The sequence below is a fragment of the Vitis riparia genome, chromosome 8 (assembly GCF_004353265.1).
Source record: "Vitis riparia cultivar Riparia Gloire de Montpellier isolate 1030 chromosome 8, EGFV_Vit.rip_1.0, whole genome shotgun sequence".
Classification (NCBI taxonomy): Eukaryota; Viridiplantae; Streptophyta; class Magnoliopsida; order Vitales; family Vitaceae; genus Vitis; species Vitis riparia.
In genome coordinates this window covers 1,071,044-1,086,383 of record NC_048438.1, presented here as the reverse complement: position 1 = coordinate 1,086,383, position 15,340 = coordinate 1,071,044, and the positions used below count along the sequence as shown (strand labels likewise).

General features: G+C 39.0%; 1 protein-coding gene across 3 annotated transcripts in view; it reads right to left on the bottom strand.

The window, feature by feature from the left end:
* Positions 1–318: 318 nt before the first annotated feature.
* LOC117921234 (la-related protein 1A-like) overlaps positions 319–15,340 on the bottom strand; it is a 34,269-nt gene continuing 19,247 nt past the window's right edge. For 2 of the 3 annotated variants that reach the window (XM_034839065.1, XM_034839066.1), the window contains 3 exons: positions 7,404–7,549; positions 6,540–6,644; positions 319–900 (listed from right to left, as the gene is read on the bottom strand). In XM_034839065.1, coding sequence (XP_034694956.1) covers positions 753–900; positions 6,540–6,644; positions 7,404–7,549 — 399 coding nt within the window. In that variant the 3' untranslated portion in view covers positions 319–752. Of the gene's footprint in view, positions 901–6,539; positions 6,645–7,403; positions 7,550–15,340 lie in introns of those variants that run through there. The other variant, XR_004652307.1, reaches the window with a different exon arrangement.

Genomic DNA, 15,340 nt, shown 5'->3' with positions numbered 1-15,340 from the left:
CGCTCCTTGAATCCATAAATGATAATAATGGATCGGGCTGGGTGGGGGATAAAAGGCCTTTCATTCCCAGTTGGAAAGATCTAATTGGTCCTGCTCATTCCCAGGTTGCAATTTTTTTGGCGTTTGAGCCTACTACAAACAGCAACATATATGATATATGCCCTGAACCCCAGCAAGATACCAAGAGGATACCAGACCTCTCCCATCCAAAACCCCGTTTTAGGGTTCTAGGGTTCAGATCTGCGTACCGATAAACTAGGGTTTCTGAAACAGTTTTAACTCAGAACAGAACAACACAATGAATAAACCAAACAGGTGGAACAAAGCAAAGAAATACCTAAAACTTTTTAAGTCTTATTTGATGCCTTCCAAAAGGCTCAGTTATAAACTGTTCCCTCTGTTCATCTCTTCTGTTCTGTTTCTTTTTTCGGTTTTATTTTGATTTCTTTGGGTTTTTTTTCCTATGTACATGGGGGTTGGGGGTGTGGGTGTGGGTGCCCAAGGCTCAACACCTCTCACAACTGAGTCAAAAAATAAGCCGAGGGGAAAATATACCAAGGACCCAAGACCAAAACTTCTCTAGTTTATATACCAACCAGGAGGCATAAACTAAACTGCCTATTCAAGGTGCCTACCTGGCTGCAATTTTTGTACACTGGGTACCCCAACTCGGGCTCACCTGTGACGGTGGAATCCAGTTTTCAGAATTCGGTGATGGTCGGAGTTTCCTGTTGACAGAAGCGTAGCTGTAATTACTGCTGGCTGTCCTCTTTCATAGCTTTCCCTTTGGCACGAAAATCATCTAAGCTACGGTACTCTTCCCTCAGCAATCTATCTAGTTCAGGGTGCTTCTTTGGAGGTTCCTTATGATCATCCTTCTTCTGGAAATGGTGAAACGCCCTGTCATGGAACAACAATCAGCAATCACAGCAGCAGAAAACATGTTGGTCAAGCTAGTTAAGAGTTGGTAGCACCATATATGAGTGAGTTTCAGCTCGTTTCAGAGCAGGACAACATGCAAACCAAGCTTGTTAAGAATTCTTGATATCAATCTGGTTTTAGCTTATAAGGCCATCCCTGCAAATGCATACGATGGGAAACAAGGAAAACGGTGAAGCACAGGTTCTTATGTATTGTGTTTTATGTGTTTCTTGGTAGTTTGGTTACTTTTGTATATATTTGAACTCTACATAAATAAAGGACTCAGGTACAAGGAGAAGTAAAAATTCAATCAGCAGATAAGTTATATAGGGACGCATTCAACTCTCAATACACTAATTTCAGCAGAAAGCAAGGCCTAGCATTCTGCACACATCCATGGTTCTTGTCCATGGACAAAAACAATCTTTCTATAGGTATGCATCCCTTCTGAGGGAAATAAGAACTAAAAAAATACAGCCAAAAACAAAGAATCATCTCGTGAACCTGAGAGACACAATCCAGCTGCTGCTCTGACAAGTTCAGATCCCTCCAGAGGATTCAGAACCACTGCTCCTTAACAACACTCTAGTGCAACCTTTCTGAAGTGGTGATTCGAGCTCCAGGCTCATTTCCATAGTGCACCAAAAGGAAAATGGAGCAATCATAAAAGTTTCGACTCCAGTTATAGTAATTAAATGTTTTATCCATCAATGCAACGGCATAACTTCTTTCCATCTAGAAATTCATAATGGTGTTCATAGGGTTTGTCCTAGAGAACTGACTATGAACAATGGCCTAGCTTACTCCTACATCCTCTAATTTTTATAATGTGGTGAAATCCACCTGGTTGGCGAGAAATTTATCCCAACTGCCCAGAAGCAAACACCACATGATATGTGCCCACCCCTCACCTACCACTACTTTAAATAAATTGCAGAAGATTGGCATGCAAACATAATTTTACAAATGGTCAATAGATCAACAAGCTGTTTACAAAGGTTTTTGACAGTGGTAGCTGTGCTAATGTTGTTTTCGAGGTTGTAGGTCAGTGAGCTGGTTTGAAAATATGTGGCTTCAGGAGGAGGGATTTAAGGATTTGCTTGGCGGGTGGTGGCGAGGTTTAAGATTCAGTGGTTCCTTCAGTTTCATCCTTGCTGAGAAATTGAAGGCTCTGAAAGTCATCTTAAAATCTTGGAACAAAGAGGTTTTTGGAAAGGTGGGAGTGAATAAGAAATTGGCTTTGGATAAAGTGGATTTCTGGGATAATCAGGAGAAGGGACGTGTTTTATCCATGGAGGAGCTGGAGGCTAGAAAGGAGGCAAAAGAGAACTTTGAAAAATGGGTTCTCATGGAGGAAATTTCTTGGAGGCAAAAATCAAGAGAGGTGTGGTTGAAGGAGGGAGACAAAAATACTGGCTTTTTTCATAAGATGGCCAACTCTCATAGAAGGAAAAATTGCTTGTCTAAGATTAAGGTGAATGGAACTTGGTTAACAGAGGAGCAGGAAATTAAGGGAGGGGTGGTTGGAGCTTTTAAGAATCTTTTGACTGATCCTGGTGAATGGCATCCATCTATGGATGGTTTGGCTTTTAATAGGATTGATGGTGAGGAGGCAGCCAGGTTGGAGGAGGTGTTTACAGAGGAAGAGGTCTTTTCCGCTTTATCAGATATGAATGGAGACAAGGCTCCTGGCCCAGACGGCTTTTCTCTCAGCTTTTGGCAATTTAGTTGGGAGTTTGTGAAAGTAGAGGTTATGGGCTTCTTTAAGGAATTTCATGAGCGTGGCAGATTCGTAAGGAGCCTTAATTCAACTTTTCTGGTCCTTATCCCTAAAAAGGCGGGTGCGGAGGATCTTAGGGATTTTAGACCGATAAGTTTGGTAGGGGGGTTGTATAAACTGTTGGCGAAAGTGTTAGCTAACAGACTCAAAAAGGTCATGGGAAAGGTGGTGTCTTCAGCTCAGAATGCATTCGTTGAAGGTAGACAAATTCTAGATGCAGCCCTAATTGCCAATGAGGCAATAGACTCAATGCTGAAAAGTAAGGAGAACGGTGTGTTGTGTAAGCTGGATATAGAAAAGGCTTACGACCATCTAAACTGGAATTTCTTGTTGTCGGTTTTGCAAAGAATGGGATTTGGGGAGAGGTGGACTGGTTGGATATCTTGGTGTATTTCCACAGCAACTTTTTCGGTATTAATCAATGGTACCCCAGAGGGCTTCTTCAATAGTTCAAGGGGTTTGCGTCAGGGAGATCCTCTTTCTCCTTATCTTTTTGTGATTGGGATGGAGGCTTTTAGTAGGCTTATTCATAGGGCTGTGAGAGGGGGTTTCCTTTCAGGATGCAAGATAAAAGGTAGAAGAGGCGACGGGGCGTTGGTTTCTCATTTGCTGTTCGCTGACGACACTCTAGTTTTTTGTGATTCATCCCAAGATCAGATGACTTATTTGAGCTGGTTGTTGATGTGGTTTGAAGCCTTATCAGGATTGAGAATCAATTTGGATAAGAGCGAAATCTTGCCGGTTGGGAGAGTAGAGAATTTGGAGTTGTTGGCTCTTGAGGTTGGTTGTAAAGTGGGTAGGCTGCCAACTACTTACTTGGGGATCCCTTTGGGGGCGAATCATAAGTCCGTGGCCATTTGGGATGGAGTGGAAGAAAGGTTCCGAAAAAGGCTTGCCAAGTGGAAAAGGCAATTCATCACTAAAGGCGGGAGAATGACCCTTATTCGGAGTACCTTGTCAAGTATGCCTATATATTTGATGTCGTTACTTCGAATTCCTAGAGCGGTTAGTTTAAGATTGGAAAAAATTCAAAGGGATTTTTTATGGGGAGGAGGAGCTTTGGAGAAAAAGCCTCATCTAGTAAAATGGGATATCGTGTGTATGGATAAGAGTAAGGGTGGTTTGGGAGTTAGACGCTTGTCTATTCTCAATAAGGCCCTTCTTTGTAAATGGAATTGGCGCTTTGCAAATGAAAGGGATAAACTATGGAGGCGTGTCATTAGTAGGAAGTTCGGGGAGGAAGAAGGGGGGTGGTACTCTAAAGAAGTCAGGGAGGGCTTTGGAGTTGGTTTTTGGAAGGATATAAGGAAGGAAGGTGCTCTTTTGCAAAACAGGGTGGGCTTCTCTGTGGGAAATGGTAGAAGGGTGAAATTTTGGAAAGATAATTGGTGTGGGAACTCCACTCTCTGTAATTCATTCCCCTCTTTGTATGCCTTTGCAGCTCATAAAGAGGCTTGGATAGAGGAGATGTGGGACCATTCTGGAGGTGAAGGGGTTTGGAGTCCCAGATTCTCTAGGCCCTTTAATGACTGGGAGGTGGAGGAGGTGGAGAGATTACTTGTGATAATTCGGGGGAGGAGGCTTAATCCTCTTGTGGAAGATTGTTTGTTGTGGAAAGAGACAAAGGATGGGATTTTCTCAGTTAAATCTCTTTATAGCATTTTAGATTCAAGAAGAGGTGTTCAATTCCCTATCAATATTATATGGAATCCTTGTGTGCCTACTAAAGTGGGTTTCTTTGCTTGGGAAGCTTTTTGGGGTAAGGTATTAACTTTGGATCAACTCAAGAAGAGGGGTCGGTGTTTAGCCAACAGATGCTTTCTTTGCTGTGAGGAAGAAGAATCTATTGATCATATTCTTATTCAGTGCTCTAAGGCTAGAGTGTTATGGGAATTATTATTTGCTCTTTTTGGTGTTTCTTGGGTCCTGCCTTATTCGGTTAGAGATACTCTTAGTGGGTGGAGTGGATTTAATATGGGCAAGAAGCGCAGAAAGGTGTGGAAGGCTGCCCCTTTGTGTATCTTTTGGGCGGTGTGGAAGGAAAGAAATAGGATTGCCTTTGACAATGAGGAGCTATCGTTGAATAGGTTGAAAAATTCTTTTGTTTGTAATCTTTGGGTGTGGTCTAAACCAGTTGTAAATGAAGGTCCTCTCTCTTTACTCGGTTTTTTTGATTGGCTAGGTGCTAGGTGAGGGCTGGTATTGTATTTCTGCTTCTTTTTGTGCCCTTAGGCGCCTCTTGTATACTCCCTGTATGCTTTTGGGCCTGTTTTTGGGGCTCCTTGCTAATATATGCTTCTTTGTGTGTTTGCCAATCAAAAAAAAAAAAAAAAAAAGGTCAGTGAGCTGGTTGGATACAGCCACTTCCTAATCCATACAAAATAGCATGAGCAGACAATACAACCTGCAAAATTCATGAAAGGTGTTTGCTGACTTGTATGGTTGACTTTGTGCGGACCAATGTGCTTCCCTTAAAAGTATCCTATATCTTGTTTGGCTGTTATAATTTGATAGGAACGTGCAACAATACTGAATGCTTCAAGAATGGTGATCTTGAACGAAATCTCCAACAGCAAGAGACTTCCTGCCGTTAAACCTCAAAAGGACCACCAACTCTTTCCTCCTCATGCGCATTGATTGTGAAAATGGCATCCTTTGGCCAAGCCCCTAACTTGACAGAGTAGAGCTCTTTTTGAAGGCCAGAGGATTGAAATTTTAACCTTTTAATTGGTTGGAGAAGAAATAACCTGTTTTGAAACCTAAAAACCAGGAATCCTTTATAGTTGGAAACAAAAATCCTCAATGCACTTCTAAATTTAAAAGAGTAATGCAAGTGTTTGACTTTAAAACAAAGGAGTTCTGAGATGGAATTATAACCTAAAAATGACAGAATATTTCAATTGTCTAATTTTCCAAGGATCATTTTCAGCCATGTGTCTTATCTTCACATAAAATGCAGGAATCACAATGAAGTTCAGAAAGAATGAACCTCAACTTCAGCCCTACTCAAATATGATCACCCTAGATCCAAACCATTGAAAATCCATTCAACATGAACCTAATCTAGCTTAAGATTATTTATGTCCCTTTGCTCAGCATGAACTCAATTAACTTAGATTGCCTATGTTCCCCCATTGAACATGAACCCAACCAAAGCTAAATTATTTCTGTACCAGAAGTAAATAGATGTGTAGCGGGAACAAATAGGAAACTTGAGTCTACCATAAAATATGTTAAGAAAAAGTATAAATGTGCCCAAGACAATCAAATGAACCTAAACCCAAAATCCAAAACCATAATATCCAAATGTAGTAGTTAATTACAGCCTAAACCCAACCAGACCCCTATCACATAAATCCCAACATAAAATCGGGAGAGGATGACTTGGCTTGCCATCTTTTTCCGTATTGACCCCAAACTTGGTTCATGATTCTGACTTTGTACTCCAGCTGACCAAAAATCAAATGGATCCTAACTCATACACATCATGGCAAGGTGTGGCAGATTCATGGCTAAATCACCTGTTGCCATCTTATTTCTGAATTAGTTCCAAGATTCTTCTTATAGATTTTCCTTTTATCCCTATTAACCCTTTGCAATTCAAGTCTTTCACATCTCTGGCACTAAAATTAAAGGCTTATAAAAAAATAATAATAAAAATAAAAAGGCATATAAATTCAATTTGGTTAACCTTAAATGCCTAGTCTTTTATATAAATATTATTCAAGATACAAGTATGCAGTTCAAAGAGCAAAACCCTTTCCTAAAAGATAGTATAACAATAGGGGAAAAAAGTAACAAAAAAACAAGACTTTCATAGAGAAGATCATGATTTTACCAGTATTTTTCGAGCCCGTAAATGTTTCCCTTATTGTAAAATTCAAGAGTTAGCCGTTCAAAATCCTCATACACTTTTTTTCTGAAACAAATCTCCAACCCGTAACTGGAAAGGGGTAGAACCCAAAGGGACAAACATCAGAACCATAACCAAAGGAAAAATAATAAAGCAATTACTTGAAATGAAAAAAAAAAAAATCAAGAGAACAAAATCAGAGAACTCGAGTTAAGTTTCCTATACCACCAAAACCCCTCATTAAGTAACCATAAGGAAACCAAAATGCGAATGGAGAATTTTTTGATTGGTGCTTTTAATATAGCATTTTGTTTACCCATTAAAAAAAATGCAATTGGAGAACTATATGGTTTCAAACAAAACTCATTGAAGCCCTTCCAAATTCCCCAAAGCGCATTGAAACTTCTCAAAACCATCTAGATTAGTATAGCTTTTCCTATGTTCGATCATATTTGTGAAGCAGATTGTGTTATTGGAGAAGGATTTCTCAACCTTCTTGGTACTTATAATTTCATAGCAATAGAGTGTTTGTTTCTGATTAAAGAGAGAATAAATATGAAGGAGAATGAGATATTCTTCAAAGAGATCATGAAGACTATGAAACAGCTACTTGATCCATGTCATCCCTCCATGCATTCCTCACTTATTCAAATATTTTACATGATTTAATTAGTGGTTCCAAAACATTTCAAGAACAGAAAGTTTGCATGACACGACCAACTGACATCCATCCCAGAAACAAAACAATGATCTGTGATTCATCTCCTCTCCCTTGCATTTCATTCTAACTGTCCAAGAACCATTTTCAAGAAATTCTAAGTTCTGATCAGTATAAATTGAGAGAAATACCTGTAGAATCTGAAGAGGCACTCTAAGCCATAATTATATTTGAATTCTGCATCTTCCAAAGCCAATTTCCGGAACTCTTCATACATAGAACGATGGAACATATTTCTGAGGAAGTATGACCAGAACCGGTATAGTGAATTCATTTCCTGCATGCAAAGCAATGTAAAGCCCCAACCACCTATTTCAAAAATGTAAACCAAGATCTTCATGACAGTAAAAATTAATGATAGTTTACTTTTATATGAAGACCCTCACCAGAAGTTCAAATATAGTTCATTCATTATTAAAAACATGACCACCACACATATCATAAAGATTTGAATTTTGAAAATAATAACAATCGAGGAAATAGACAAACATCATTTTATTTGTTAAGCTCTACGGCAAGACCATGTCAGGCCATTGGTAAAGAGAAGAATTTTTGTATCAGTAAAATACAAGAATATATTAAAAGCCCTAGGAAAGGGAGAAACAATGGTCAAGAGAATGATGATTAACATCTTAACATTTTTAGCATTCTTTTTAGTGCACATAGATATTCTACAACATAACAAAGACTTCCATATAGGTCAAAGAGATCATGACACATCTAAAGTTTGGCTACAATAATAGATATAACTACTGCCAAGCCACTCTTGTGAATCACAAACAAATAAGAAAATGACAGATGTGCAAAGCATATTTCATTTTTCCTCAAAGAAACTACTAGAAAGAAGGTTCTCTTATGACAATGTGTGCTTCACCAGCATAACAGCTCTAAGAGGTAAGTTCTCACAAGCACAATATTTCCACTTTCTCACCCAAACTATAATAAGTTTTTCTTCTCTCTCTCTCTCTCTCTCTCTCTCTCTCTCTCTTTTCCCCTTTTTGTTTCATTTCATTCATTAACAACCTCACTTTATGACATAAAAAACAACTATCCTGTAGGACTTCTCAAGATGAACAGATGAGTGGGACTTGCTTCGGGCATATAGATAATCAAAGAATCTCAAGATTCCATCTAGAATGTCTTGGAAGGGTAGTTCATCTCCAATGAAATGAATATATTTTGTTTATGATATACACCTAAAAAAAAATCCATCCAGGATGCTCCTGGATCTAGTGTTTCACAAGAAACTGCAATTACTTTATATTATATGAAAGAAAGATATAACAAAAAGCACAAAGGATAAGAAGCCCTTCATAACCGGAAAAGGAACAAGAGAATATGTAAAAAAAAAAATATAAAACATCTCACAGCAGAAAACCTTTGAGTCACATCCAAGTAACAGAGTACTACATCTAAAGGGGTTATGATATCCTCAATGAAGTCAACTAGTAAAGAGCCTCCTTTCTTGGCCATCTTATCAACATGGTGATTTTCCAATCTATGTTTCCACAAAAAAGGGCAACACAACCCTCTAACATGATCCACAATCCTCCAACAAACACCACCCCCCTCTGAAAACCAAAAAGGATATTGATTGCACTCAATGTGAATGCATAGTGTATACAAAGCACTAAAGAATTACCTATTTTCTCTATACTCAAATATCATGACACTCATTTCCATCCAAATAACCCATTAGAACTATTCTTCCACTTCCCATTGGCTCCAGCTAAAACCTTAGAATGTCAACAAAACTATAAGATTTTATCCTCAATGGCAAAAAATATTGAGAAAATAAAAGCAATTTTCATTGGTCAAGCAATTTTCTTTGGTCAAGGTTTGGGGGAGGAAAGAGAGATCATCTCATTAATTGGATCCAACTATGATAGAGGAGGAAGGAGGGTTGGGGTTCAAGAGCATTTCTTTGAGAAATAAAGTCCTTTTAGGGAAGTAGCTATGGAGGTTTCATAGGGAGAGCACTGCTCTTTGGCATAAGGTTATCTTAAGCATCTATGTAACACATCCAAATGGTTGAGCGCAAACATTTTAGTTAGGTGGTCATATCGTTGCCCTTAGAAGGTCATTTCTTAGGTCTTCCATGATATCTCTAATCATACCCCATTTTTGGTGGGACATGGGACAAAAATTCATTTTTGGGAAGACTTGTGGGGGGGGGCCTTTGCAATTTTCGAGCCTTCATAGAGTTTCATCAATTTGAAATTCCCCTATTTCATCTATCCTTGAATTTCTCACCCACTTTATTGAAATTCTAATTTTAACAAAGCCTCACTGATTCAAAGAAAGAGGATCCTTTTTTTTTTTTATAGACCAAGGCTTGTGTTAATAAACGCTAAAAGCAGGGGACGCACCCAACCTATACAGGCAGTATACACAAAAAAACCAAACCAAGCACCAAAAAAGTAAGAAAAGAGCAAGGCTAGCCACAATAAAGAGCATCCAAAAAATTCAGATAAAAGGGATTTTCCAAATTCAAAAACTGTTGGGACCACTCTACAAGCATACGGATAAAGAGATCACTCAAACTTTGGTTTGACAATTCTTCATCTTCGAAGATCCTTCAGTTGTGCTTTCCTCAAATACACCAAAATAGATGAATTAGAGCCAACCGCCAAATGGCCCTTTTCTTCTTCCCTAGCCCCTTGAATTTCCATTCTACAAGAAGATTTCCCACGCGGTAATGAACAATGTCCAAAGCTGCCTTGTCTTATCACAATGAATCAAAATATGATCAGTTGATTCTTCACTATTTTTACAAAAACTACATCTATTAACCATGGAACACCCCCTCTTCATTAGCGCGTCTACAGTTAATATCTTCCCCCAAACTACTTCCCAAGCAAGAAAAAAGAGTTCTAAGAGGAGCACATGATCCCCAAATCTCTTTAGCTAGGAATAATAAATTGTTCTTAGCCCTTAGAGATTATAATAAGACTTGACATTATACTTTCCCCTCCCATCAATTTTCCATAGTAAAGTATCATCCCTTTCCTGCACTTTTAACGAAGAAATGTGTTCCAAAAAATGAGTCACCTCCTCTAATTCCCAATATTGGAAAGGTCTTCTAAAATGAATGTCCCAACAAGCACTTACACCCCCTTCCCTCCCTCATAAATCTACCATTGTAGCATTTTTGTGGGAAGCTAGCCTAAAAAGTGTAGGGTAAACATCTTTCAACTTAGACTCCCCAACCCAATTGTCCCACCAAAATCTTGTACGCCTACCATTTCAAATACAAATACTAGTTCTAAGAAAGAACTCTTCCCACCCTTTTCTAATGTCTTTCAAAAGGCTTAACCTATGAGAATCCCTCACCTCTCTTATGGTCTAACCCCCCCCCCCCCACACCTCCCCAAAATTTCCAAGAATGACTTTCCTCTAGAAACTCTCCCTTTCAAGGGGAAATCTCCATAACCATTTGCCTAACAAGGCTTGATTAAGACTCTCCAAGTGTCTTAGCCCCAACCTCCCATGCTTCTTATCATCACAAATATATGCCCAATTTACCAAGTGAATCTTTCTCCTCTCTTCTATATCTCCCCACAAAATATCCCTTTGAATCATTTATAATCTATTTCACTTTCTTGGGAATTACAAAAAGAGACACAAAATAGATCGAGAGGTTTGAAAGAGTGCACTTAATAAGTAAAAGTCTTTCTCCTTTGGACAAGTACTCTTTTTTCCATGCAGCCAATTTCCTCTTGAATCTCTCCTCTATTGCATCCCAAACACTACAAAACTTATGAAGGGCTCCAAGGAGTAAACCTAAATAAGAAGTAGGAAGTTTCCCTACTTTACACCCAAAAAGAGCAATTGTTCTATCAACATCCTCCATGCCCCCACTGGAATAATTTCACTTTTTTGCAAATTTATTTTCAGGCCCGACACCAATTCAAAACAAGTAACAATCCTCTTCCAATATTTCAACTAATCTTCATTATCCTTGCAAAAGAGGAGAGTATCATCTACAAATAATAAGTGAGAGACTTGAGTACCTTTTCCCTCTCTACCTTATAACTTGAAACCCATGACACCTCTCTTCTCAGCCTTAGCAATTAATCTGCTAAATGCTTCCATAATCATCGCATGGCCAATGCAAGGAAAAGTGGAAATTTTATCAGCAGTCTTACTGTCAGGGGTGTTGGATTAGAAAAAGAGGAGGAGCTTAAAGAAGGGATTGGTTCCTACTTCAAAGTTGTGTTTGAAGAACCCCAAGTGAGAAGACCTGAGGTGGTTTCAGAGTTATTTAAGAGTATTGACTCTACAGATAATGAGGGTTTGGAGGGGTCATTTATAGAGGAGGAGGTGACCAAAGCATTGTCAAAATTGGGGGGTGACGTACAAGATTTCAAGCCAATTAGTCTTATGTAGCCTTTACAAAATTCTTGCAAAAGTCCTAACTAACAAGTTGAAAAGGGTGATTGGCAAAGTAGTGTCAAACAACCAAAATGCAATTGGTGGGGTAAACAGATTCTAGATGCAACCCTGGTAGCAAATGAGGCGATTGACTCATGGAAACAAAGTTCCAATGCAAGTTTAGTTTGTAAACTAGATATAGAAAAAGCTTACGATCATGTAAACTAGAAGTTCCTTCTTTCGGTTTTAGAAAAGATGGGGCTTGGTCCCAAATGGAGACAGTGGATCCCCTTTTGCATTTCTACTGTGAGATTGGTTGTATTAGTTAATGGCACCCCTACAACTTTATTCTCGACCTATAGAGGACAGAGAGAGAGGATCTTGAAAAACTCATGTCCATTCTCAATATTGTTAACCTATCACCATCATCCCCAATGTGAGAGCTTGGTCTTTTTCATCTTTCGACTTATTTTGGGCCAAATTTTTTTTCGTAGCCTTACCAAATAATCAAATTTAGTTCTCTTCTCTTAAGCTAATTTCATTTGGGAATAAAAACCTTCATCAAAGGTCAAGGCCTTTGCTAGGTTAGTGGCTAACAAGAAGGTTAACACCAATACATGCTTCAAGTGAGAAGACCTATCAAAGCCCTTAGTCCATATTGTTGCACTCCGTGTATAGGTATTGGGGAATTGATGGATCATTTTTTTTACACTATCGAATGACTATGGAGTCATGGCTTAAGCTTTTAAGACTAACCAACTTGGTTTGGGCTCCGCCTAAAAGTGTATGTAATATGTTGACCATTTCTTTTAAGGAGTTAAGGAGCACAAATAGGGGCAAAGTTCTATGGTGAATCGCTTGTCTTACTTTGATTCGGAAGACATGGCGGAAAAGAAATGCAAGGATCTTTGAGGACAAGTGGAGGACATCTGAAACATTATGAGACCTAATCTATATCTATCCATCATTTTCGGCATCCACTACTACAACTTTCAAGGGCATTCCTCTCAACTTTATTCATCTTGATTGGATTTCGATATGTAGTTCAAAAGTGTCAAAATAGTAATGTTGAGACATTTTGATGTCTTCTAGTTCTTTTCCTTTGCTTGGATCAAGTTTGTAATTAAGGAAGGATTTCTCATCCTTCTCAGTTTTACCATGTTAATAAAAACATTTTTGTCTCTTACATTAAAAAAAATAAAAAAGGCAACAACACCACCCTAACATTCTAGACAATGTAATTAAATCAATGAATACCAACATCTCCAATGAAGATGTTACTGGTTTAAGGTCCTTAAACTACCCACGTAAACCTAACTTGACAATATATTAATAATAAGTAATAACAATAAATATTTAGAAATAAATGAATATATTCAAAAAACAATAATGGGGGCAATAAGAGGTTTATGGAGCGATCCTTCGTGTGTAAGTGGGGATTTCAACATGATAAGATTTCCAGGGGAATGTAGTAGGGGTGGAGGGTTATCTTCAACAATGAGGAGATTTTCAAACATGTTAGAGGAGCTGGAGTTGTGGGGCATTCCTCTGCAGGAGGGTCCATTCACTTAGAGTGGGATGAACAACCAATCCCAATCTAGGCTCAACCGGTTTTTAGTGTCAGATAATTGGGACAAACTTTTTAATGGGTCTGTGCAGGTTGTTTTACCAAAAGATCGGTCTCTGATCACTTCCCCGTTTTGTCGATGGAGGAGGCCTGAGGAGGGGCTCCTCCCCTTTCAAATTTGAGAACATATGGTTGGAGGAAGAAGGGTTCAAAGATCAGGTTAAGAATTAGTGGGTGAGCTTTAACTTTATTGGGACTTTCAGCTTTGTTTTAGATGCAAAATTAAGAGCCTTAAAAGCAGTCTTGAAGACTTGGAATAAAGAAGTGTTTGGTTTCATTAAGGCTAGAAAGGGAGAAGCTCTCAGCCAAGCTGTATATTGGGATGAGAAGGAGAAAGGTTCTACCCTAAATCTAGAAGAATCTGAAGCCAAAAAAGAGGCTAGGGAGTCTTATAAGAATTGGGTTATGAGAGAGGAAATCTCTTGGAAACAAAAATTGAGGGAAGTGTGGTTGAAGGAGGGGGACAATAACACCAGATTCTTCCACAAGATGGCAAATGCTCATAGTAGAAGGAACTAGTTATCCAAGGTAAAAGTGAATGGTTGCGAGTATACCGAGGAGAATGAATTAAAAGCTAGTGTGGTTGGGGCGTTTCATAATCTCTTTTCAAAAGAAGGGGGATGGCATCCTAGTATTGAAGGGTTGTCCTTTGCGGGCTTAGTTAGCAGTGAAGCAGAGAGGCTGAAGCTTCCTTCTTTAGAAGAAGAGGTGTTCGCTACTCTCTCAGATCTGGGCAAGGACAAAGCTCCTAGTCCGAACGGTTACACCATGGTGTTTTGGCTTTTTTGTTGGGATGTTGTAAAGGTAAGAGGTTTTAGGTTTTTTAGGGAATTCCATGAGTGCGGCAGATTTGTCAAGTCTTTGAATGCTACTTTCCCGACTCTTATTCCAAAAAAGGGAGGTGCAGAAGACCTGAAAGATTTTAGGTCGATTAGCCTTATGGGCAGTCTCTATAAGTTGCTAGCCAAGGTGTTGGCCAATAGACTTAAAAAAGTAGTGGACAAAGTGATTACGGAGTCTCAAAATGTTTTTGTGGAGGGTAGACAGATTTTTAGATGCAGTTTTGATTGCAAATGAGGTCGTGGACTCAAGGTTGAAAAGCAATGAAGGTGGTGTGTTGTGCAAGTTGGATATAGAGAAGGTGTATGATCATGTGAATTGGAAGTTTTTGTTTGCGGTGCTAAGAAAGATGGGTCTTGAGGAGAGATGGATTAACTAGGTAGAATGGTATATCTCTACTGAGAAATTTTCTGTTTTAGTAAATGGATCCCATCATGGTTTTTTCCAAAGTTCGAGGGGTTTGAGACAAGAAGATCCCCTCTCCCTTCATTTACTCGTGATAGCCAAGGAGCTGTTTGGTTGTCCCTTCCAGAGAGCAATTAATGGGGCTTCTTATCTGGTTGGTAGGTGAGGGGTAGAAGTGGTGATGGGATTTTGATATCGCACTTGTTATCTGCTTATGATATTTTGGTGTTTTGTGAGGTGTCTCAAGACCATATGACTTATCTAAGCTAGCTTCTTATGTGGTTCGAGGCTTGTTCGGGTTTGAGAATCAATTTGGATAAAAGTGAGCTAATTCCGATAGGCAGGGTGCAAAATATAAGACTTGGGTCCCTTCCTTGGGTCTTCCTTTGGGGCCCCTTTCAAATTTGTGACAATTTGGGATGATGTTGAAGAGAGATTTTGAAAAAGGCTAGTCATGTGGAAAAGACGGTATATCTCAAAAGGAGGAAGGCTTACTTTAATTCGAAACACTTTGTCTAGCATGCCTATCTATTTCACGTCTCCATTTTGCATGCTAAGAAAAGTGAGATTAAGACTGAAGAAGATATAGAGGAATTTTCTTTGGGGTGGTGAGGCTCTAGTGCAGAAACCGTATCTTGTAAGGTGGAAAACGGTTTGTTTGGAGAAAAGGAAAAGTGGTTTGGGTGTGAGAAATCTCTCTTTGATGAATATAGCCCTCTTATGCAAGTGGAGTTGGTGGTATGCCAATGAAAGGGAGGCCCTTTGGAAGCATGTCATTAGTCAAAAGTATGGTGAAGTTGATGGGGGGTGGCATTCCCACAA